This window comes from Meles meles, chromosome 7 (assembly GCF_922984935.1).
Source record: "Meles meles chromosome 7, mMelMel3.1 paternal haplotype, whole genome shotgun sequence".
Classification (NCBI taxonomy): Eukaryota; Metazoa; Chordata; class Mammalia; order Carnivora; family Mustelidae; genus Meles; species Meles meles.
The window spans coordinates 22,167,063-22,193,242 of NC_060072.1; the positions used below are offsets into that span (position 1 = coordinate 22,167,063).

The window sequence follows — 26,180 nt, forward strand, 5'->3', positions numbered from 1 at the left end:
ATTTCAGCTCCCACTTATGATAAAAATAACCAAGATTTACTGAGTGCTTCCGTGTGCCAAGTACTGTGCATTGTTTCTCTGAATGACGACAACTCCCCCCGGAGGCAGACGTTCTTATCTCTCACATCACCAATCAGAAGGCAGGTGCTGAGGACGACTGAGTAGCTTACTCAAGGTCAGACAGCTGATACCTGGAGGGGCCAAGGCTCCTCCTTATACCGTGAATGATGCCCAGGGTCATATGTCTCCTCGGACTTCCCCCCCTAAATGTAAAGTGCAGTTCCACCGTCTTTAATTTCTTATGTCTCAAAATTGTTCGTGTCATCTCTGTCTATTTTCCCATCTTTCTCCATTAGTAACACCACCATGTACCCAGGGACAAGGAATCAAAGCTGGAAACTTGAGGTTTTCCCACCATTTCCCCCTCTTATATCTTGCATAGTTATCACAAAGGGTTTGATAGTGTGATTGACAGAAAGATGCCAACAAACGCAGTTAAAGGAAACGGGGTTTCTCTGAATAGCGACGGCTGTGAAAATTAATGGCTTCACAAAGCAAGAGACAATGCAACATACTGTGAAGTGGAAGTATGGGCTTCCTTAAATGTTATGTATGAAATTACCTTATTTTCAATTCTGTTTGTATTAGAGGAAAGGCGAAGCTGCTAGAATAGAAACCTCATAATGTAGTGGTTTAAAGAATAGAACATTTACTTCTCCCACGTAACAGTCTTGAAGTACGCCGTCCAGGTTTACAAACTGGCTCTGCTCTGTGAGATTCTGGAAAGACCCAGGACCCTCCATCTGTCGCTCTGTCATCCTCCAAAGCACTGCTACTCAAAGCGTGGTCCAGGGACTGACAGCATTATCATTACCAGGAAGCTTGTTAGGAATGCAGAATCTCAAATTCTCCCTCCAGCCTATTGAATTAGAACCTGCATGTTAACAAGATCGCCCACGTGATTCTTTTGTACATGCAGGTTTGAGAAGCGTTTCCCAAACTCTAGGTTATTATTTTGCCTGTGGAGTCAAAGCTGGACTGCAGGCACTGATGTTCCAGCTCACGAGAAGATGAAAGGAAAAAAGCAATTCTAGAGCAAGGAACCTATTTTTTAAGTTGAAGGTGATCTGGAGGTTACATGCATCACTTTCACTAGCTTCCCACAGGCTTGAATATATCCTCATAGAAACAACCAGAAGCGATGCTGGAATTCTCTTTTTTTGTTGTTGTTGGGATTTTTTAAATATATATTTATTTGGGTATCTGTTCTCTAGTAAGCCCCATTACTGTGGAAGAGGAGGGAACAGTTTTTAGTGGACAACAAGGAATCACTGTTTCAATTTTGTACACTTTACAGACATAAAAACATCTAATTTGTTATTGACTTTGGGTTTCCTTGTTCCCTTGATCTAATTACCATGCCAATATTGTAATGCGGACTTAACAGCTTACTATATTCAGAACTATATTTATTAGAGAAGAGGGAGGGGCAGTAAGAGTGGGAAAGAATCTTAAGCAGGCTCCATTCTCAGTGCCAAGTTCAACACGGGGCTCGACCTCACCACCCTGAGATTATCACCTGAGCTGAAATCAAGTTGGATGCTTAACAGACTGAGTCATCTTGGTGCCCCCAAACTATCTTTTTTGTAATCCCAAATCTATTATAATATAATATCTTTCCCTCTTTTTATTTCCTTTTCCTATTTTTATTGCCTTCTTGCTATAGTTTTCATCCTGTGGCTCCATCTTTGTAAAACAGCATTCTTTTTTTTTTTATTTTTTAAAAATATTTTATTTATTTGACAAAGAGAAATCACAACTAGGCAGAGAGGCAGGCAGAGAGAGAGGAGGAAGCAGGCTCCCTGCGGAGCAGAGAGCCCGATGTGGGGCTCGATCCCAGGACCCTGGGATCATGACCTGAGCCAAAGGCAGAGGCTTTAACCCACTGAGCCACCCAGGTGCCCCGTAAAACAGCATTCTTGTCTGAACAGACAAAGCTGCTTTCAGGCAGAGGAAGAATCACAGGCAACATTATGTGTGTGTGTATACATATGACAAATCCAGAATATTTCAAATAAAACTGAGAAATTAAGAGGAAATGAAACTGTAGTGATTGTGTAATCTTACAAAAATCTTCTCGATCAATGGTTTGCAAATATTTCGTTTTAAAACAAAGAACTCCTCTTCCTCTTCTTACCTGTGTGAAACACTTAAAATATGGGTTACCCCGACAAAGGCAAACTAGGCAGTCTCAGATCCTTGACTTTTCAGCTGCCTCCTAACTGGTTCCCTTAATGCCCCAGATTCCACAGAGTCCTCACTGTCCTGGGGTCACTAATCTCTGCCTGCTAGGTTGCCTGTGATGATAACAGGATGCCGTCTCTGAGGCCAGATTTGTTTTAAGAGGCTCCTAGAGGAAAGTCAGTGTGCATTTGGGCAGAATAACAAAACACGGAGAGCAACAAGGAAGGTATTCAGTAAAACATATCCATATATCTCAATTTTTTGGAGACTGAAGCTTCTTTCACTGCTAATAGCAATTTCTGTCCCAGTTTGGGTTTTCCCCACACTTTGGGATTCAACAAGTTGAATCAGATGGCCTAGTTGTGAAGCTCTGTTAGGAATGCCCACTGCCTGCCCGCCACAGATTACAGACTGTGCCTAACTCCCATTCATGCTGGGCAGTACTGCAAGCTTGGCAGCCCCTGGAACTCTCCTCTAGCTCTGTCCTGCAGGTGTTCCTACTGGAAAAGGGTTTCATTGTTGGAAATTTGAGAAAGCAGTCACAGTGCTCCTTGTGGATGCTGCTGACAACTCATGAGAGAAGTGTGGATGCCATCTGAGCTTCAGCCTAAATGTCCTTGTTGTCCTTTTTTCTTTCTTTTACTTATTTTTTTTTTTTTTTATGTTTTGCCTTTGGGCTTCTTTTTCCTTTACTGGATAAATAAATCCGACGATAATTTGATGTTAACTTACAAAAGATAGAATTGCAAGACGTAGGAATTATGAAGGAACTTTGAGATCATTGGCCCAATACTATCATTTTACAGATGAGAATACTGAAACTTGGAGAGGTAGAAATAACTTGCCCACCAACACACAGTTTGTTAACAGCAGAGCCAGGATGCTGGGCGATGGAAACAAAGCCCAGTGCATTTTGTAACACAGCATCATACTACCTGGAATTGGCTCTCGGTATGTAATCACTTTAAATAGCTGTACATTAATGTTAGACATAAAAATAAACCTCATTTTCATAAGATACAGCACAAAATACAAATGTCCTTTACAAGTGGACACCAGGCCATGGAATTTGTCACTTTATCTTCATGTGTTCCTTAAATCACTTAATTTAGTAAACACTGGGCAAATGCCTGCCATGTATGGAATCCTTCACTTGACACCTAAGAGACAAAAAAAATGAGTAAGACCTTGTTTCTTCACCATAAGGGTGACAGTCTGATAAAGAAGACAACTACATCTATAGCTATAACAGAATTATATGCAAATTACCACAAAAATCTAGGGGTAATTAATTTTGACTTGGGCCTAAGGGTAGCATTGGAGAAAGCTTCATAAAAGAGGCAACATTTAAATAGCGTCTTTTAAGAAAGGATAGAATTTCAACAGGGAAACAGAGGAGAAAACAGTAATCCTGGCCGAGGAAATGGCAGGAGCAAAGGTATGGAGATAAACCAGTTACAAAATGGATTATGCCTTCAAAAATCATACTCCTAAAATAAAGAATTACTTAGTTTAGGGTTAGCAAGGATGGAGGACATAGACATTTACTAGCCAGAAAGCTTGGGAAGGATGTTAATGTCAGCTTAGCTCAGCATCACTAGTCTTTCTCAGTCTCATGGATGTGACTTTGAACTCATAAATTAAAGAGTTTGGGTTATTTTATGTGTTAACTTGACTAGGCCATGATACGCACATATTCAGTCAAACTCCAGTCTAGGATGTCATTTTTTAAGATGAAGTTAACATTTAAATCTGCAAGCTCTCTGTAAAGCAGACTGTGTAAAGCAGTAACGCCCTCCATCATATGGATGCATTCCATCCAGTCGGTTGAAGCCTTATAAGAACAAGACTGAGGTCCTCCACGAGTAAGAGGGAGTTCTGCTTCCACACGGCTCTCAGGCTCCACAGAGCCAGGGTAGACTCCAAGCTTCTACATTTAGGTTTGCTCCACAAGTTTTCCTCTTTTTCCTGGTACCAGCAGTTGTGTGGTGATTCAGCCACTTGTTATTCTTGTAATAGGACCTAGGAATGCAAAAGAATGAGTAGATCACAAGAGTGGAGAGGCCTCACCTATAAACTGCCACCCTGACACTTCTACCTGTACTACTGGCCAGGCAAGTACATGGCCAATATCAATGGAATGGAGAATTAACTCCAATCACAGTGGGATACAATGCAGATCCCTTGGCAAAGGGCACAGAGGCATAATTCTAACACAGGAAGGAAGTGAAGAATTGGAAACAATTCAGTCTACTTGAGTGACCTTGTTAGTTATATTTCTGAAAAATAGCTGTCAGCTGGGGCAGAGGGTTAAATAAGTTAGAAGACATAAACCCTTTTTATTTTTTTTATTTTTGTTAAGACTATTTATTTGACAGAAAGAGATACAGTGAGGGGAGAACACAAGCAGGGGGAGTGGGAGAGGGAGAAGCAGACGTCCCACTGAGCAGGGAGCCTGATGCAGGGCTCAATCCCAGGACCCTGAGATCATGACCTGATCCAAAGACAGAGGCTTAACCCACTGAGCCACCCAGGCACTCCCAGACATAAACCCTTTTTAAAACAAGATGGAAAAGGAAGAAAGTGAGGGAAAGAGAAAGGGATGAGAGAAGAAAGAAGAATTTTGATTGGAAATTGAGAAGATTAGCAGCCAAAGGATTCAATATTATACAATTTCAAAATAAACATTGGCAAAACAAATAAATAAAAATAAGCATGATCCGAATTTAGAGCAGTGATGAGGGAAGAAAATTAAGAGTTATTGAATATGTATTATATTCAAAGTCCTATGCTACAACAACACTTGGGGTAGATACTATTGTCAGATTCCAAAGTCCATTTTGGAAGGAGGGAACTGAAATCAAATTTATGAGACGTTGGCCTAATCAAATATGTAGTAAAACAGAAAGAGGAAAGTAAGATGAGTTACCAAGTAAGCATCTACTTAGGCAATGGTGTGATGCTTCCCCACTAACAGAGATTGGAAACATAGAGGGAGGGCCAGTTTGTGAGATGAAGGAGATAAAGTTTTGACTCATGTTTGTGTGATAGCTCTGGGCCATCTATGTGAGGTACCCTACAAATGTTTGGGAATTTGTATCTTAAAGCTCAAGAAAAGAAGCTTATCCTGGGAAAACACTACAGAAATAAAGGCAAAAGCATTAGAAGCATGGAAAATAATATGAGCAAAGATACAGAAGTGTCTTGCACACACAGTTCATGTTCATGGCATGGCTAGCAGCTTAACAGGCTGTTTAGGCATGCCCATGTCTAATTGTATGCATGAGGGTACACATGGCAGAGTAGTATAGGATTAAGTTGAAAGCTAAGTTTATACCTGATCCCAATTACCCTAGAATTCTGGAATAGGATATTTTCACTTTAATCACGAAGGAGCCACTGTAGGTTTTTGTGCCGGTGTTGACTTAAAAGCCTGGCTTTTTGGAAGACTAATGCAGCAGCATCACAGAAGCTGGACCAAAGGTGGGAGGCCAAGGGGAAGGCTCTTGCGTTAGTTTTCGTAAGCACTAACGAGAACCTAACTAAACAGAGCAGTGGCAGTAGGAACAGAAATGAAGGAACAGATGGAAGAATTGCTTCAGAAGAAATTACTGTGCGGCACAGTAACCATTCTGCATATCGTTAAATACGTGTCAAGTTAATTTTTGTAACTTCATTTGGCTCTAATGCTTTCCTCTCCTCAGGTAGGCAGAGTCTTTGTAATTTATTGGTCATCTGTTTGCATAGTTTTTAATTAAGAGTTATAATTTCCTTGAAGAAGAGACTCGGACTGCTTTGTTCTGTCCTGCTGCATGACATTCAGAACAGCCACCGACTAAATGTTTATTGACTGACTGGCAGGATGAACTCTCCCCCCGCACACGCCATTGTGTTCGTTTCCAGGTTCTCTTCACTCTTGCCTTCTCTGCCTTGCCCCCATCTCTCATCTTCCCAAATACGTTCCTCCCTCTCACCTCCTCAAGGTTGCTCAGGGAGAACCTGCCTCACAGGAGGAACCACATGACTGAGAATCTGCATTCAGTCAGATACTGATGTGCCTTTTTTCCGATCCTGCCTCCACCCAAGCTCAACTGCTTCTCTCTTTAGTAGTTTTTTAAATAATCTTTTATTTTTTAATTAACATATAATGTATTATTAGGCCCAGGGGTACAGGTGTGTAAATCACCAGGTTTACACACTTCACAGCACTCGCCATGGCACATTCTCTTTAGTATTTTTAATGTCATTCAGACATATCCAGTAACTTTACAGTCATGTAAAATATTGAAAGCTCATTTCCAATCCATGTAAGCCCCTAATTTTACTCACTTTACCCCTCTCCCACCACTGCTCCCCAATTTTAGGTTTCCCCCAAGGGCCTGGCATCTCTCTCTTTTCTGATTCCAAATTTCCTGCCACTGGAGGAAGAAGGAGGGACTGGAAGGAAAAACAAACTTTTTCTACTGGTTGGGTTTGCTCTGCAGGACTCTGGTTGGTATCCTCACCACTGCTCATCACTGGCTAGCTATGACCATCACCCAGCCTCTGTGGGGCGGGTGATGAGTAATCGCCCTGTGTGTGTGCACGCTTCAGGTGACTTATGGGGACCCCAGTGCAGAGTTCTCTGGGATGGAACATCTGACTCTACCCCAGATTGATTCAAGGCTCTCTAAGCTTGACCCCAGGATCTGCCGCTGGGGTGGTCAGATTCTGGAGGGCTAACAGTGAAACTTGCCACACTGTTAATTTCAACTCCGGTGAGCTTCTCTTCCTTCTTTCTTGCCCTTTCTCTGGCTATTTCTTTCCGTCAACTGGGACAGTCAGGGAGTTTCCCAAGATGCAGGAATTAGTCAGGATAGTAGCATTGGTTCAACCACCTCTTCATAAGTCCTGGAGAATGTCACTAGCCCCAGTATGTTTATAACTCTATGGTAAATGAAGGTATTAGTACATTTGTGCCTCCGCTTCAGATCTGAATCTTCTATTTTACACAGACAACATTCACTTATTTGCAACTGCCACTAAACTTCATTTTACAAACCCTGAGTTGTCGTTCACATTTGTAGCTATTATGGAATAAATATTGTGTTAGATGTTGAACAAATGTTCAGTGAGTAGCTAAAATGGGTCAGTCCAATGTAAAAGTGACACATAAAAGTCTGATCCCATTCAGATTCTAATGCAAATGATAAATTATACTGTAACTCCTGATAGAGGACCTTTAAACCTCAAAGTGGAAAATAGTTTGGGGAGTGGAAAAATAGGAGCAAAGAAAGGAGGAAAAAGTAATTTTAAAATGAAGGAGGGACTCCTGGGTGGCTCATTGGTTAAGCCTCTGCCTTCGACCAATGTCGTGATCTCAGGGTCCTGGGATTGAGCCCGACATGGGGCTCTCTGCTTAGCAGGGAGCCTGCTTTCCGCCCTCCTCTCTGCCTAGTTCTCTGCCTGCTTGTGATCTTTGTCTGTCAAATAAATAAATAAATAATCTTTTTTAAAAAAAATGGAGTAAATATAATCCCAGAAGAAGAAAAGGGAGATAAAAGGGAAGAAGAAATACTTCAAAAACATAGTTGTCTTGACCTTTGATTAAGCCTGTCCGGGAGGAAAAACAAAAAAGCTACAAATTCTATTTTGAGGACCTGTGGGGAATTTACATATGGACTGTATATTAGGTAACATAATCTGATCAATGTTCAATTTCTTGAGTGTGCTGCTACAGTGGCTATGTAGGAGAATGTCCTTGGTCTTAGAAGATGCATGCCAGAGCATCAAGGGGTAACGATTCATTGTGTCTGCTAAAGGTTCGGGGGAAAGAAATGTCTTCCCAATGGTTCACCTAAAATAAAACATGTGTTGTGTGCATGTGAATGAGAAAGTGGGTATAAAGAAAAAGGTAGAAACCCAGTGTGGCCAAATGTAAACCTTGGGTGAATCTGGGTCCATGGTCTTCTGGGAGACATGGACATGCTCCTCCAGGCTCTCTCTTCAAGGAACGAGAGCGGTCAGCAGACAGCCTCCAGCTGTCAGCATCTGCAGGGTCTGCCTCTGCTATAGAAAGCAGCCTCACTAGAGTCCTGCTTTTCCCATGGTGGCCGCATCCAGTGACAGAGAGTGTGAGGCACAAAGGGCCAGTCATGCTGCCAGCACGGGACCTCGAGGAGCATGATCTGAATCAGAGCTCCCCCAGGGTTCACAGAGTCTTTGTCAGGGCCCATCATCATCTGACTTCTCTTCTGCCCGACCCTCCTTCTCAACCCTCCTTGCCTAGGTGTTGATCCCTAATGAACACCTCGAATCCAAAAAAATGGATGAAAGAGTAAGAAGAATCTTCAAAATGAGAACACTGCATAGTAACAAAGCCTACCATGTTTAGGATTAAAATCTGAATCCCTGGCAGCCAGACTAATCTTTTCTCCATGCAAATCAGAATCGTGTAGATTTCCATTAATATTTATCTCCTTGAATCTGAAGGAAGAGGAGAACCTATGTATTTTGCCCAGTTTTGCTTTCTCCATCCTGAATTGCAATGTCAGGTTGATGAGGTGCCTGCTGGTCCAGACCAACGGGAGCATTAGGTACAGTCTAATGTGGCAGGCAGAGCAATGCAAGTCTTCGAAGTGACTTACTTCAAAAGCCAAGAACCAGAAATTCAAATAAATTTCAAATAAAAGCTAAAAAGACTAGAATAATCATACAAAATTTTAAACCCAGAAGTTTCTCTTGCTTAAATTACTTTCACACTCCAATTTAAACTCAGAAACATTATGCTGCTGTCACACTTCTTTGTTCTCCTAAAGAAAAAAAAAATCTGTATATAGCTGACAAAAAATAGGAACCTGTCTGCCAGCAAGTTCTCTATTCATGTCTAACATACTGTAGAGTCTATGCAGAGCACATGGTCTTTAAACACCAAAAAGCCTCTTCTTTACTGGCTTAATACTGCAGTATGTTTCTCCAGCATGTTTGCACTACCTACATGTCTTGCATACGCATGAATTCCTTTGGATGTTTGAGTCGTGCAGTATTTTCACATGCTTTGATGTTGCACATATGAGAATTATCATCTACATTTTAGGAGTGCAGTTCCTTGTGCCTTCAGTATTGGATTTAATACTGCTCAACTGCCATGATTTTAAATTTCATCCAACAGAATGTCAATAATATCTATAACAGAAGTTTGACATATTTCATTTTCTCAAATATGGAGTTGGCGTAGCAGCTAAATTAGAAATTTCTGGGTGCATTTTTGAAAACTAATTCAGCGTGAAAATTATTAGTGACTTAGATTTGTGTGTCAAGTATTTTGGTTTTCCTTATTTTCTTATCCAAAAAGAACTGTTGCTTCAAATCAAATAAACTTCCAAGTGGCAAGATCCATTCTGTTTGTTGGAACTCAAAGTAATCCTCATCCTAATGTGATTTTCTTTATTTCAGATGAGACCCATTGGTCACGATGGCTATCATCCCACTTCTGTCGCTGAGTGGCTGGATTCCATTGAACTAGGTGACTACACCAAAGCCTTTCTGATTAATGGCTACACGTCGATGGACCTGTTGAAAAAAATCTGGGAGGTTGAACTTATTAACGTAAGTTGGTCTTTTAAAGATACCTTACCCATTCAAAACTTGGTAAATGAAATTCCCGTTGTAGGTGGGTTAATATTTTCTTTCTTTGATACTATTTGACATCCATCAGCAATTTACAGATATGCTTTCTGCTTTAAATATACATCTGTCTTGGTTCCAGTCAAACTCCATGCTCATTTTCTTTTAAAGTTTTGATGTGGGGAACAAGGAGGACTCTTGGGGTGTTTTGCGTTATCCAAGAAAACTTCCCAAGCGTTTGGAGGCTTTCTATTGCAGAAAATTTAGTCTGCTTAGGATATGGTCGTGATAACAAATAGGCTCCCTTCCTGATGTTGTTCATATTCACTGTTAAAGATTAGAGTTCTCAATTTTAGTTTCCTATCTCTATTATGTTTCCTTGTCTCTATTCCTTGGCCGCATATATAAACCCCAATCTCGAAGACACTGCTTTTGTTCTTATTAATAAAAATAACTGCTGTAATATCAAAATTTTATTATCCAGAGCTTGTATCTAATCTTAAGTTGTCTCTGTTTTATTTATATACTTGGCATAGATTTTCTATGAAAACTGGCCAACATATGTTGCTGTGTATTCAAGCCCAAAGAAATCAACTAGATCTGTATAAATGGTCTTAATACTGATATTTATTTCATTTTTACTATTCGTTGACATCCAATGGCATCAAGGAATGAAAGAATAAAGAAGTAACATATAATCATCATGCCTTCACATTATATTTGGCATCCTGAACATTTCTTCTCCAAAAGGAGTGAAAAATCACTTAATCTTTTAGATAATTTATTAGATTTGAATTTTATATTCTAAAACTTTAAGAAACTTTCATAACCTGAAAGATAAGGCAAATAAATTTCTGCCGGTTCGAAAGAGATTCGTTCTACTCTTAATGCCACTTTCTCTCCACAAGTCCAGTCACTGCCTATTGCATGCCATTAATTATTTTAAATTATTGTTATTAGTAGTAACTAATTATTCTCTGCTTTTAAAAGTTCTGTCTTAAAAATAATATCTTTTCCAGAACATCTCATAAAAACTGTCCTTTGATCTAAAAACCACGGTAAATGGACAAATTCTTGGCTCCTTTTTCTAATTTGCCGTCAGTTACTCTTTGCTTTCTGTCCTTACTCCCTCACAAAAGCTATCATTATTTCTGCAGAAACTCACTGTCTGACTGAAAGCCTCTGATTAATTTGTTCTTAGCCTGTGGGGCAACACAGTGGAACTCATGGAGAGTGTGTTGTATTCTGGTTGCATGCAGGAGATTTCAGTTCTCCACCGAGAATCCAGGACTCCTCTGATGGCTACGGTTAGCCATATGTTAAAGAGGGACCTTCCACAGATCAAACAAACTTGTTTCCAATTAGGTGACATTCTAGTCAATTATACAACTTGACAACTATCTCTGCATAATGTCTTCCAAAGACTCTTGTTCCCCACTGAAGAACAAATACTTAGCACATGAATGAATCACTCACTTAATGGGCATTAACAGTAATCCCTCACTGAGAAGAAGGGATTCCATTAGAAGTCTACTATAAGATGTTTTCTCTGAAGCAAGGATCATTGAAGCAGGACTAGAAGTCTCTCAAAATCCAAATGCTGGAGCTAACGTTTAAGTGTGAGCTGGGACCCACACTTTTCCCAGCACTGGGGGGACCAGCACCCTGTTTAGTCACTGTGTCCCTTGTAGATGATTGCAATGACTGTAGGTGAGTGAGATTCTGAGGCCCCAGGCTTACTGCCAGGGCTCAGGGTCTGATCTACCACCACCCACAGACCAACCAGCCTGGAGTTGGGACAGAAGAATAGCTTTTTTCATGCATACAGACTTTTTAAATATTTTCCCTTTAGCTACACATGCTGTAATACAATTTGTCTTCATTCCTGTGAGAAGCAGCTGTCACAAGCATTATTATCAGAACTGGAAAACACAGTCACTGCGTCTTGGGTCTTGAGGCCAATTCCTCTGGCTTGGAGTACATCTGCATTTAATATCAACCCAGTATATTTTCCTTAAGCTGATAGTATTTAAAGTTTGTGACATCTTTATGGTCAAGTTCACACTCTTGAGGAGGCTTTGCGAGTCATTTAATTCCATAGACAGATTTATTATAAACAAAAATGGATCTGTACTTTTAGGGAAATCAGAGAACAAAATTTTTATGCTCCCCAGAACTGCTACAAGGGTGATGCATTTGATGATGCTGGGTTCTTGGGTTTTAAAATGAAAGAAAGTCACAAATGTGTGCCTTCTGGCTTACAAAGCTTTAGACTAGTCTCAAATTCAAGGGTTTAATTTATCCCAACTAATGAGGGAAGATGTCCAAATATAAAATATTCTCATATATAATATATGGGCCCAGTAATTCTATATTAAGTACCCATAATTTGTTGTTTTCTAGCCTGAAGGGAATGTGCAGTCACTTTGATTTAAAGCAAAGCTTTTTAGAGAAATTCATATCCTAACTCTTTTTATGAGTGTCTCGTTTTAAGAAAGCCATTTGGCTTCAATAACTGTTATTCTATGCAAAGAGAAAAGTGCAAGGTAATGGGGCTGTCGTTGGTACAGGGGGCTACTGGTGGAGGGGAGGAGGAAAGAGGTCGAGGAGGTTGGCTGCTGCTGTAATTATAAATACGTTTAGCATCATTAAATAATGTTGATTAAACCTCCAATTTTACATGGTATTTTGCTTGATATTTGAAAAGAGTGTGACAATCTCAATGAGTATAAGTTTATTCAAAGTATTTTCATAAAGAGATGAAAACTATACAAAATTCTGATTTGAAAAGTACAAATGCACCGGAAATTATAAAAATACCCCAAAGGTCTTTTGTGTGTGTGTGTGTGTGTGTGTGTGTGTGTGTGTGGAGTGCAATATTACCATAACCTAATGAAGAGATGAAGATTTTGGTCACAAAACTACCCAAAGTATAGGGATGAGGGAGATTAATAGAAATCTCATTTCTTAATATCAGCATTCTCAGCCGTGGAAATCAAGCAGAAAGAAACTTTTAAAACATAGGTTTTACAGGCCCATATGTGTCTAAACTTAAAGAATTTAGGTGACAATAATTATTCCTTTTATTCCCTAATCTATGTTTCATACACAGAAGCTCTTTTATTAACAGCTTTGTTTTGCCTGTGTCTGCTACTATCATTAATAACATCATTAATACTACTCTTACTTTTGTATTGATATTTTAGTGTTATATGACTATATTGAGAGAGATTGTCAGGCACATTGTTCCCTGTGCAGATGCTAGCTGGATAAACCTCTCACTTGAATTACAGTCCTCTCCAAGGCTTGTTGAGAGAGCTAAACACTAGTTAACAGTGCATTAGTACATGAATTTTCTTTACTCAGAAAGTTACTCAGGCCTTGTACAAGGTATTACCAAGTTTACACAGCATTTCCTACTGCTATTGATAACCTCACCAAAAAAGTATGACAATTAATAACTATTATTAATATGTAATGATTTATTTTACCACTGAGTACCTACCAAGAGGATTTTGGTTAGATGAGATAAATTTGAACACTGTTCAGTTTATTAATGTGTGAATCTTAGTATAGAGCAAGTCACAAATTTCTTCCTATTTGCTTTCTCCAATGCTTATAATACCCTACAATATAGATAATGATAAAATACCCACCAAGGTGTGCCTGGGTGGTGCAGTCATCTAAGCATCTGACTTGGTTTCAGCTCAGGTTGTGATCTCAGAGTCATGAGATCTAGCTCCAGGTAGGGCTCCATGCTCAATACGGAATCTGTTTAAGACTCTCTCTCCTTCGCTCTCTTGCTCCTCCCCACCACCACCCCACCCCACTCTCTCTCTCTTTTTCTAAAATAAATAAATCTTAAAAAAGAAAAGTAGCCACCAAAAGAACAAAATTAAAATCAGTTTTAGTGCATCCTTAATTCTCTGTTTGTAAGTACAAGAATAGCTTTAAAAATCTAACTACAGTGGTTAGTTGTGTTTTAAATACCTTCGGGTAGAAACAAAATAATTAAGGTAGCAATACTCATATGTGTCCCAAGAAAATCATTTGACTTATATTTGCAGCAGCAAATTGATTAGAAGATCATTTGCTTCTTGTCTAATAGCTGCTGAAACTATACTTACCTTACTCGTTCATTTAGGACTGTCAGATTTTTCCAGTTTTTGGTTTTTTGATTTTTGTTTTCATTTTGCTTTGTTTTGTTTTGTTTTTTGCAGTGTTGTTGATTTAATTACTATCTTTCCAGGGAAATTTGTAATAATCTAATCACTTGGAGATGTACTAAGAATCTTTCAAATTTAACATTCTGATTTTGTGTTAAATCTTTGTGTGACTTTATTTGCTTTAAATGCTATAGAAATACAGTATAAGTATCAAGTTTAGACTCATTACTTGCTTTGATGTTTTTTATTTCATGATCAGCATTATAAACTCTCACTCCTACCTACCATACCCTCCCTGCCTGTAACTGCAATTAAATTTACTCCCTAAAAGTTTTTTTTGCATCGTGCACGTAAGTACGTGTGTACGTGTCTGGGTACACATATCGGTTAAAGGCAAATAGTAACTCATACTCCCAACCAAGAAGAATAACCAGCAAATTCACAAATTGCAGGGGATGTAAGGGGAGGGTAAATGTTATAATTCCATTTCCAAACCAATTATTTTAAGTAAAAGGTTATGCCTTCACTATAGGACATTAATAAATGAGAAAAACATTCATATTTCCACATCAGGGAGGCTACATCGTTCAACACTTCAAATGTTAACAACTTTAATGAAAGCCAAAGGCTTTAGCTAAATAACTGGATATGAGTATTCAAGTGTAGAACAAACTATCAATTCTCCGTGAATGTAGGAATTCCACTTCCATCCGCATACAGCACACCCAGCTCCTCACAAGACTTCGGGACTGCTAGGCACAACCTCTGAGCTTCAGACTCACGCAGGTCTGTATTAGCCAAAGCCCCCGGACTCCGTCCCCCTCACTCACTGCATCTGAACTGCAAGCTCTTGCAGCAATTCTCTGGAACCTTCCCTCACGTGGCTACGTTTGGGGAAAAGCACTCTTCTCCCTTCCTTACATGAGAGAAGCAGTCATCCCCAAACATATACTCACTTTCCAGTGATTTTTAGCCCTTTCCCATCTGGCCTGGGGAGTGGTGATGGGCTAACACCGGCACTCGGCACTCGTGGCTCCGCTATCTTTCAGCCTATTTTGCATATCCGCACCTAATAGGCTGCTCTCGACTTTAGAGCTTTGACCTACACTGAAATCAGATCATACTACTTAGAATACACTGAAACATGAGAACTTCACTGGAAGCAATACAGCTTTTCTTTTGTATCCAAAGAAAATTTACATATTTGCAGTGCCTAAGGGTCAATATGATGGAATAGGCATTATTGAAGTGTTGGTGCTAGAATTAGTATACACACACACACACACACACACTCATACCGAAACTAAACAAGGTATTTGGGCCTGAAGAGAACACTCAGCAAAAATGAATTTCATGAAGAATTAAAACCCTCTGATTATAGCCATTCATGAACCACCTCTGTACAAAAAGGAAAATCATGTTCTATTTGAAATGTCTGCCTTTAAAAAGGTTATCTGAGTGGACAACTGCTGTTTGTTTCCTTCCCCACCCCCACCAGATGTCAGTCCCTCTTCCCCTGATTAAAAATCAAAGCATTCTTAATTTCCTCTAAAGAAGCTTCCTACAATCTTCCATGCCTGAACATAGGACCCAAGCCAAGCTCAGCCTCCCAGCCTTCTCCCCATCCCTCCTGGGCTGCCCAGGAATCTTCACTAGGATCATTCTTAATGCTTCATAATTGGAGGGTCCAGTGGAAAATGAAAATATGGGACCCTTTATTTTAAAATTATTAAAAGATTTTTTTTAAGTGCCAGCAGGGCATTAACCTGAGCAAAGGGCAGCTCCTTGCATAACCTCATAGGTCACACAACCCACGAAGCCCTCCCTGCTCTTCCTTCCTTTGTGTGGAACTGTATTTCCATCTGCCATCATTCTCCTGGACTAGCTCTTCCTTTAACATTTTTTATGGTGTGGGCCGCTGGTAAAAGGACTTTATTTTCCAAAGCTGTTTTTGCTGAGTATAGAATTCTGGTGTAACAGTACTTCAGAGATGTGGATCCACCATCCACATCCACCATCCTCTCCTGCATTATTTCTGAGGCGACATCTGCTGTTATCCTTTCTTTTTTTTGGTTTTGTTGTTGTTGCTCTTCCTCGGTATATAACTTGTCTTCTTTTTTTTCCTTTGACTGTACATAAGAGTGTTCTTTTTATTACTGGTTTTGAGCAATTTGATTATGATGAATCTTGATGACGTTTTCCTCATATTTCTTGTGTATAAATGATTTTTGAGCTTCTTAGATATGAGGTCTGTAACTTTCATGAACTTTGGAAAAGTTTTGGTCCTCTTTTTATTTTTTTGGTTTCCCTTTAAATTCTTATATTTCTCCTTTTTCCCTCAACTTTTCAAAATTTTTCTATGGACACACAAAAATCCATATAAATCATAAGTGTATTTATTGCTTAATGAATTTTCACCAAAAAATTACATACCTTTAACTAGCGCCCAGAACAAGAAATGGAAAATCGCGCCAGCACCCAAAAGGCCCCTTCCAATCACTAGTATCTTTTTTTTTTTTAAGATTTTTATTTATTTATTTGACAGAGTGAGAGAGATCATAGGTAGGCAGATCAGCAGGCAGAGACAGAGGGGGAAGCAGGCTGCCAGCTGAGCAGAGAGCCCCATGTGGGGCTCGATCCCAGGACCTTGGGATCATGACCTGAGCCGAAGGCAGTGGCTTAACCCACTGAGCCACCCAGGTGTCCCATCACTAGTGTCTTTAACAGCAGAGTTCAGTGCGCTTATTTTCGGACAGTTTGTTCTCACATGGAGCTTCTTTCATCAGCATCACACTGGTAGTTTTAGGACGGTGCCTTTGCTCTCATTGTTGTGTGACATCCTGAACTTGTTTTTATGTCTTAATTGACAAATAATTCACAATCATACAATTTGCTCATTTTAATATATTCCAGTTATGCAATCATCACCACCATCATTTTTATGCTAGTCAAAAACACATAAAATTTGCCACGTTAAGCCCTTTAAGCGTAAGTACAGTGGTATTTACGCACATTGTTGTGCAGCAGATCTCTAGAGCTTTTCATCTTGCAAAACTGAACCTATGTCCATTGAATAATTCCCCTATTTCCCCTCTCCCCACTCCTTGCAACCACCGTTCTGTCTTCTACGAGTCTGACTGCTGCTCCAGATGCCTCACATAAGTGGGATCATGCAGTATTTGTCTTTTTATGATTAGCTTATTTCCCTTAGCATAATGTCATCAAAATCCATCCATGTTATAGTATATGACAGGATTTCCTTCTTTTTAAGGCTGGATAATATCCATGGTATGTATATACCACATTTTCTTTATCCCTTCATCTGTTGATAGACATTTAGGTTGCTTCCACCTTTTGAATATTATGGACCACGCCCCTGTAAACATTAGTGTGCAAATATCTCCTTGAGATCCTGTTTTCAGTTCTTTTGGATATATACCTAGAAGTTGGATTACGGGGCCAAATGGTAATCCTATTGTTAAATTTTTGTAGAACATCCGCACAATTTTCGATAGTGGCTGATCCGTGGACATTTCTTAAAATATTATCTGCTGCGCCATATTTTCTCTTCTCCACTTTGGAAATTCCAATCATGTATATTACGCTATCTGAAGTTGGGCCACAGCTCCTCAATGCTCTGTTCATTCAATATCTTTCTCTCTGTGATTCATTTGGATGGTCCCTATTGTATGACTTCACGTTCACTAATCTTTTCTTCTTGTACTATCTAATCTGCTATTATTAACACCCAGTGTATTTTTTTATCTCAGTGATTATAGTTCTAATCTTCAGAAGTTAGACATGAGTCTTTTTTATATTTTTTCATATCTCTATTTAACATCCTCAATCTTTCTTCTAACTTATTGAACATATGGAGTGCAGTTATAGTAACTGTTTTAATGCCCTCGTCTTCTAATTCCAATATCTTTGTCAGTTTTGGATTGTTTTCAGCTGATTGATTTTTCTCCTCATTGTTCTTGGCATGCCTGGTAATCTTTTTTTTTTTTTTTTTGAAGATTTTATTTATTTACTTGACAGAGAGAGAGGGGGAAGCAAGCTCCCCACTGAGCAGGGAGCCCGATGTGGGGCTCGATCCCAGGACCCTGAGATCTGACCTGAGCCGAAGGCAGAGGCTTAACCCACTGAGCCACCCAGGCGCCCATGCCTGGTAATTTTTATTGCATGCCAGACATTATTAATTTTATTTTGTTGGGTGCTGGATATTTTTGTGTTCCTATAGATATTCTTGAGCTTTGATCTAGAACATAGAAAAGTTCCTTGGATATACTCTGATCCTTTCAGGTCTTGCTTTGAAGATTATCTATCAAGCCCAGAGCATCATTTAATCTATGGCTAATACTTCTACTACTGAGGCAAGATGCCTCTGAGTATTCTATCAATGCCCTGTGGGTTTCTAGATTTCCCAGTCTGAATAGTGCAAACTGTTATCAACCCCATTTGAACTCTATATCCTATTCCCACGAATCTTTAGGTAGTTTTGTTGTTGTTGTTAATCTGGCCTCAAAAGTGCATGTGCTGATCAGTACTCTGTCCTCTCTACTATTCTGCCTAGAACACTGCAGCCCGTTCAGTCTCTTTAGACCCTCATCTCCATCCTCTCAATTCAAAGAGTCTTCCAGGTTCCCTGGATTCCACTTCCTGCACCATGGCCTGGGAATTCTCTTAAGGGGATCAGCTGGGACAACTGTAGGTCTCTGTTTCTCTTCTCTCAGGGATCAATGTCCTTCATTGTTTCATTCCGACCTCTTAAAAATCAATATTTCATATATTGTGTCGGGATTTTTAGTTGTTTCAGGTGAAAGCAAGGTGGGGATAAATCCAATGCCTGTTAATCCATCTTGGCCGGATGCCCAAATCCATGCTACTTTTGGTAATCCCTACAGGCTAGAGCCCACAGCTAAACAATTGAATCAAAATCTTTGGTGATGGCATCTGGGCACTGCGAGTTTTTAAAAGCTCCCCAGGTGATTTTAATGTACTGCCTCGGTTGAAAACTCCTTCTGTAATCAGTGGGGAGCCATTTAAAGGATTTTAATCCGGAGAATAACATGATCAGAAGAGTAGGTAGGGGCCAGAAGCCAACACACTCAAGAAGGAATAGCTGACTAGGAGTCAAGGAGCTGACTCAACCCATTCTGATGTGCAGCATTCTGGAGCCACAAATGCATTAGGCAGGACAGCAGTGAAACCCGTGTGTCTTCTTAGAGCCTGGGAGTATCCCTCAATTGGAAGTACATAAATAGAGAGTCCAGTTTTCGTTGTTAGAGGCCTACATATCAAGAATGGGTAAATTATAGCCCATGCTCAAAGGAGGTTGGGACAAACACAATACACTTCAGAAATGCTTTTCAATAGTGACTAAGATTTTTCAGTTTGATCCTTACAAGGCTAAGTCCTGGTTATGTAAAAAGAAAGAAATGTACTTACGGTTTATAAAGTAAAGGCAGGACACATGGTATGTGTCAGAGTATCAAGTGCATCCTCTCTTCTTTCATCTGTATATTGAAATCAGGTCACTCAACTTGGAGTCCTGTATCTGCCACTCGGTATGGGACCACCTCTGGGCCTCAGTCTCTCATTGGTAAATAGGAGATAACAGTATCTACCCCACTGGCTTCATAGGTTTTCTGTGAGACTCAAAATCACATGAGAGCTTTTTATTATCCATCCCTTTTTCTTCCCTCCCTATTTTATTGTTCTTTTGCTTCTGGAGTGGGCGAATGTCGGGTGGAATGACTCTCTCGGTCCTGTAGCAACATTCAGGATAAAGCCATTGAGGATCTTCCCCCACCTTTTTCTCCCTGACAACGAACGCTTAGGTGCAGAATTGCTAGTTTCTTTTTTTTTTTTTCCCCCAGCCACAAAGCATAGACCCTTGACTCAGCCACACTGCTCTTCTTTATTCTTGAAACAGAACACCTTAGGGCAGAGCAGGGGTGTAGCTCAGAGGTTAGGGATGTACTCATTCTCAATTTATTGTCTTTAATCTTAAAACCTTAAAACTGTTGCAGAGTTTCAGCTTGATGATCCATAAGAGTGGGAACTTCTGACTGCTTTTTGAACTAGTTGATATTTTCTCTACATTGAAATTGCTTCATTTCAATATATAGTGTTATTAATTATAATGAAGTCGCTTAACTTTTTATTCTGCATTTTGCTCAGTTTTCTAACAGCTTTGAAGACTTTTGTTTCTTTAAGAAATCTATGGAGATATTTAGGGCAGAGCATATTGCTAAGGAGATTTGTGTATGCTTCAGTGAAATAGATAAATACAGTAAATTGCCTCTGTGCTTCTAGGAGCTTTGAGAGGGGAAAAATTCCAATGGATTATTCCTATAGTGCAGAAAATAAAAAGAACAAAATCCTCCATAAAATGCAAATAAACTTTTCATGCTATCCTGATGGAGAAATGCTTTGGGTCTTCAGTGGGAGATCTGAGGTCATTCTGAAAAGATAAATCTCTGTCTTAGAGGAAATGGAAGCCAAAGAGGTATTTTTGTTAAAAGAAAATTATTAGGAATTTTGAAACCTGACATATGAGCTATGATGGAGGAGACTGGCAATAAATAAAGACTCAGAGTAAATCATAAAGATTAACATTTTACTAAAGTAAGTATGCAAGATTAGTGTTAGAATCAGCCCACCATGAAAATAATTCAAAAAGCTGGAAAGGAGAGATGTTAGGTAGGTGGTTTTTGTAGCTTGGGATTTATATCTGCTTTAAAGATGTTTAAGATTGATTTAGAGTTTAAGTCTAGCTTTTTTGCTAAAGAGATGTATTATGTTAAGTTGAATAACTGTGGTCTCAGATTATTTTTGAACTCAAGCAAAAAGCCATTACCTTGAACCTCATTAAGCATGTAAAACGGTACAAACCTTATGCCTGGCACCCTGCCGCCACCTGGTGGCAGCATACCTGAAGTACATCTGCAGAAACTAATTGCAAATTCAGTGCTAGTTTTATATCAATCCCTGTTTATAATATTAATATAATAAAACACGAAACAGGAGAATTTTAATTTTGTAGACATAAAACACTAAATTCAAACACCATATGCCTAAAACTGTATAACAAAATAGGAAAAACCTTCTACTGTGCATTTCACCAATTAGATTAATTTGGGATAACAGTACCCTTTCAAATGTGTTTGTGTACATGTGTTTAACATATAAATATATATATTCTCTAGGAGAGTCTTACTTTGATATAAACTGCTTTGGGGGGATAATTAGATTTTCTAAAACTTAAATAGGATTATTATCTTCTTAAAAATTCGATTTCATGGTAGCTGTGGGAGAAAAATACAATAAATATTTTATAGACTTTACCCTCAAAAGAACTTCCAGATTAATGAGGAAGATGGCCATTTATACTAGATGTTAGAAAGAAAGTACTATTAAGAACTAAATATAAAGTGGTCTCTATATCCCAAATTGGAACACAGGGTCTTCTTCTGAAAAGAGTGGAGGTGGGCAGGAGAAAAGGTGAGATGGGGGGACCAAGAGAGTAAACAGCAAGCATCAATAGTAAAAGTATAGAGGCTCTAAAAGCAGTCTTCCAGGGTTTAACTGCCCATTTTATTTCTGATCATTTAGCTACCTTATGCAAGTCACTTAACCTTCTCTGATTTTACCTCTAAAATTTCCTTGCCTCTAAAATTTGAGTAATAATATTATCTATCTTCTAGATAATCTTGTCTTCAGGATTAACTGAAATAACCTAGTAGAACATTTTGCACAATGCTTTGCAAATAGGAAACCGTCCATCTTTGTTTCATGGCAGCCAAATGGAGGGGCAGCTTCCAAGTTCCCCAGATTTATGAGACACATTATCAGTTTTCCATTGCCACAGCAATGCTATGCAACAATCTGTCTGAAAATGCAGGGGCTTAAAGCAATAAGCATTTGTTTAGCTCACAAGTCTGTGGGTCAGTAATTTAGGCTGGACTTGGCTCAGAATTTCTTTTGATCTCACATCTGGCAGTGGGCACTGGTCTGCTGATCTGGGTGGTGTCAGCTGAGACAAGTGGGGCAACCTGGCTCTACTCCAGGTGCTCCATCCTCTAACATGCTCTCCCAGGCACGACCTAGGGCAAAGACAGAAAGAAACAAAAATATGCAAGCCCATTTTCAAGCCTCTGCTTGCATCATATCTGCTCATTGTTGGCCAAAGGAACCATGACGAGCTCAGAATTAAGTTGAGAAGGGAGGCTAGAGTTCACCTCTTGACAAGATGAGCTGAAATGCATAGTAAATGGCTTGGATGCAGGTCAGGATGAAAAATTGGGACTATTAGTGCAATCAGTCAACAACAAAAGAGAAGTTTTGATTAGAGAAGAGAGAATTTTATAAGTATGGATGCTCTTTTCATTGTTTCTGAACCTTCAATCAAAATACATGAAATGAAAACCATCTTGGAAAAATCTCCAATGATTAGTGTTGCTAAAGTGTGGGGGCCCACAGGGAGGAAAAATAGATAGGGTACTATGTTAATGGACACAAGGCTCAAATGTATGGAAATTTTGAGGACAAGACCCACCCCCAATATTTAACAAGTAGAGGATAGTAACGTGGATGATAAACACACTGTATGTGTGTTTTGGATTTGCTAGATCTATAAAAAGATGAAAAACTGGTAAATTAATTGGCCATGAAACTAAATTATTTTAGAAAATTAAATCCTAAAGTATTTGTCTAATGGAAAATCATTCTCATGTTCTGCTCAAGTATTTGTTGCATACCAACTCTTTGCTCAGAGTGAGTATGCAACCAATATTTTGGAGGAGGAAGAAAATTATACATTTAGTTTTAAAAAGTGCCTCCAGAAGGTATAAAGAACTGTCAAATTCAATAATAAAAGGTAGGCAGGCAAATAAAATAATGAATATATGAACATACCCTGGAGTGGTTCCTAATAAGTCATATCCTTGTTTAATCACCTCCCTTCAAGTTCAGGTAGAACTTATGACTTGCTTTTCACCAACAGAATAAGCAAAGGTGATGGAATATCAGTTCTCTGATTACCTTAATGACGAGTTTTTTTCAATGAATGTAGTTCCTTAGGTTAGTTGCCTCCACTAGACAGACACAAGAATAATAGCAATAGTAACAATTGTACAGTAGCAGGAGTTTCAGTACCTTGTCCTCCATCTTCCTCTTTATGAAATGTCAATTTTGCTGAAGATTTTGTACTCCGATCTCCTCTCTTCAGCGTTAGGCTCTTGGACAATATCACCTATGGAGAGACTTCAGCTGGCACCTTCGGGTTGATGGTTGTCGAGCACACATCTATGGCTTTCTTCCTGGGGTCCAATCTCCCGGTTCATGCATCTCCAGTTTCTGATTCACCTTCCTTCTCTCAGTGAATAAGAGGTGCTCTGGTGCTAGACTCGACAGCAAGGTGTTCATCCTGGCTCTGCCTTCTTGTTAACCACCATGAGCTCCATTAGATTGTAGATATATTTCGTCCACTCCTGTATCCCCAGCTCTTAGAACACTGCTTAGCACACTGTAGGTGGCAAATAAATATTTGCCGACTGACCCGAGGATGCTTATGTATGAAGCAGAGTTCTAACCACTGTCATATGCTGACACATTTCATCCTACCTTAATCCTAGGAGATGCGCACCATGGACACTCCCATCTGATACACTGCAGTGTACTGAATGTTTGCTTTTCCCGCCCCCCACCAGTTATGTGTTGAAACCCTGATCCCAAAGTCATGATGACATTTGGAGATTGAGAATTTGGGAGGTTATTAAGTCATGAGGTTGGAGACCTCGTGAATGGGATTATGGCCCTTATAAGAAGAAACCAGAGAGTTAGCTCAATTTTCACCATGTAAGGACACAACAGGAAGCGAGCAGTCTACAACCCAGAAGAGGGTCCTCACCAGAGTTCCACTGTGCTGCACTCTGATCTCGGCCTTCCAGCCTCCAGAACTGCAGGAAATAAATTTCTGTTGTTTATGCCATTCACTTTATGGTAATTTGTTATAACAGCCTCAGCTGACCCAGATGAACTAGTGTGAAAGGAGCTGGTTGAGTTTTAATGAGAAAAGCCATCAGTCCTTTTTATTTTACGTTCACCAATGTCTTGTACCCTTAAAGGAGATGGACTGCACTGGTCTTGAAACAGAGACACATCTAACAATAGAATGAATAGAATACACACAAACTTTTCCCTCATGTTCTCACCCTAACAGAGCAATTTTCCAACAATGTTAGCCTTGATGGCTGCCTAAGAGAGTTCTTTTTCTTCCTTGTGGCAGCCACTGGATTACACACGTTCCTCAAGATGAATGTCTGAGGTACTTTGCCATAAATAACCCCGTATCACCACCACACACACGGACGGCACACATCCAGACAAAGAACAGAGAGGGTGGCTCTGTTAACACCTCCCAAATGCGAAAACTGAACTACCCCACTGCCCTTCAGAAACTGTACTGAAGAAAAGTCCCTTCAGAAGCTGTACCCAAAAAAGTCCATGCCCAACCTACTTCGTGCACTGGTCCTTGAATGCCTAGAGAGTTGGGACAGGGTGGAAAGGCTCAAAGTAAATAAGCAGACCCCATGTAGTACCTTTTCCTCCACAGTCTCCTGCAAAAGTAGGTAAAGAGACCATCTCTCACACACATCTCCTTGAGACCGGCGCAGCAGAAAAGAGCAAGTTGCGAAACAAATATCACCTGAGAGAACTGAGTCACTCTCACTTCCTATCGACCACGGTGACCAGATAATCAGCTGACCTAGAACTTCGTCAAGAAATGCAGGAGTTGGTGCTTTGGATTGAGAGTAAAGGAGGAGAGAGTTGTAGAGCAAATTTAGAAATGCAGAGAAGCACCGGAGGGTAAGCAGACCTGGGTGGCAGCGTGGGCAAAAGGCAGGACTCAGAGTGAGATAGGCCAAATTCAAGTGCTGCTTCCTTACTTCCTCTGGGGAAACACACTTAACCTTATAATAGCCCCTTTATTCATCTGGGTTCGTCCTTATCACCCCACCCCTGCCAGACACCAAAGTCTTTGAGGACCTGGAGGCTCAGCTGTATATCCAGCCCCAATGCCCTTCACAGAATGGGTACTTAAAAATGTTCATAGACCACATTGCTGTCAAGGAAAGAGTGGGGAAAGAAAGAAAGAGCCACAGGAAACAAAATTGTCAAAGTCAAACTTCACTTACCTGATGGTGGAGGGCCTAGAAGAGGCAACCATTTGTGGCTATGAAGAAACATAGTCAGGATGAGAGGGACAGAGACTCAATCTTAAGGAAGCTAGTCAGAAATGACTTCTTCCAGGAGGCGTCATCTGGGCAAAGATATGAATGAAATGTGGGAATAAGCCATGCAAAAGATCAGCAGTCCAGACTGAGGGAACAGCAACTGCAAATACCCTGAGGCAGGACCATGCTTAGCCCGTCTGAGGACCAGGAAGGAAGCCAACATGGCTGTCATGGCAGAAGCACAGGGGCAAGGCTGGCAGGAAGTGATGTCAGAGATGCCCCGGTCATGTGACTTATGTAAGACGATTGAATTATATTCAAAGTGGAAGCGGAAGCCTTCAGAGGGGGTCAGAGTAAGAATGTGTGATGTGGTTTGGTTTATGTTTTAAAGGCTGGTTTCACTGCTGTGGGAAGGACAGACCTGGGGCAGGGGAGTGTCAGCAAAGGGAGAGTGAAAATCAGGCTCAGAGCCTCTTCCAGTAGCTGAGGCAAGAGATGATGGTGCATTGCACTGAAGTTGTCGTGAAGACAGCAAATCAGAATGGACACTGGAGACAAAGCTGGTGCATTAGACATTGGGAGAATTTAGGAGGAAAAATTGAGGAGGAGACATCAAGAGTTCTGTCCAACATGGTAAAGTTTGAACTACCCACCACACATTCCAAGTAGAAATATCTAGAAGTCATTTTACAGTTATAAATATAAATATATAAAATATATCTAAATATATAAATTATGCATTTATTTCTTGATTTATAGGAATATGTAACACTTCAGCCCTTCTTTGCATTTGAAATAAATATTTGTGACCGGTGCTTGAGAAAACCCAAAATGTGGCCAAAACTCATTTCTGCACTCTGTACCCTACACGGGGCCACACTTTCATGCAGGAGATTTTTCTTCTGAGAACCTGCTAGTACAACAA

The 26,180-nt window shown here is 39.9% G+C and overlaps 1 protein-coding gene across 17 annotated transcripts in view; it reads left to right on the forward strand.

Annotated features, from left to right (window-relative positions):
* ANKS1B (ankyrin repeat and sterile alpha motif domain containing 1B) overlaps window positions 1–26,180 on the forward strand; it is a 1,113,728-nt gene that overhangs the window by 815,001 nt on the left and 272,547 nt on the right. For all 17 annotated transcript variants that reach the window (XM_046012089.1, XM_046012090.1, XM_046012088.1 and 14 more), the window contains one exon: window positions 9,679–9,831. In XM_046012089.1, coding sequence (XP_045868045.1) covers window positions 9,679–9,831 — 153 coding nt within the window. The remainder of the gene's footprint in view (window positions 1–9,678; window positions 9,832–26,180) is intronic.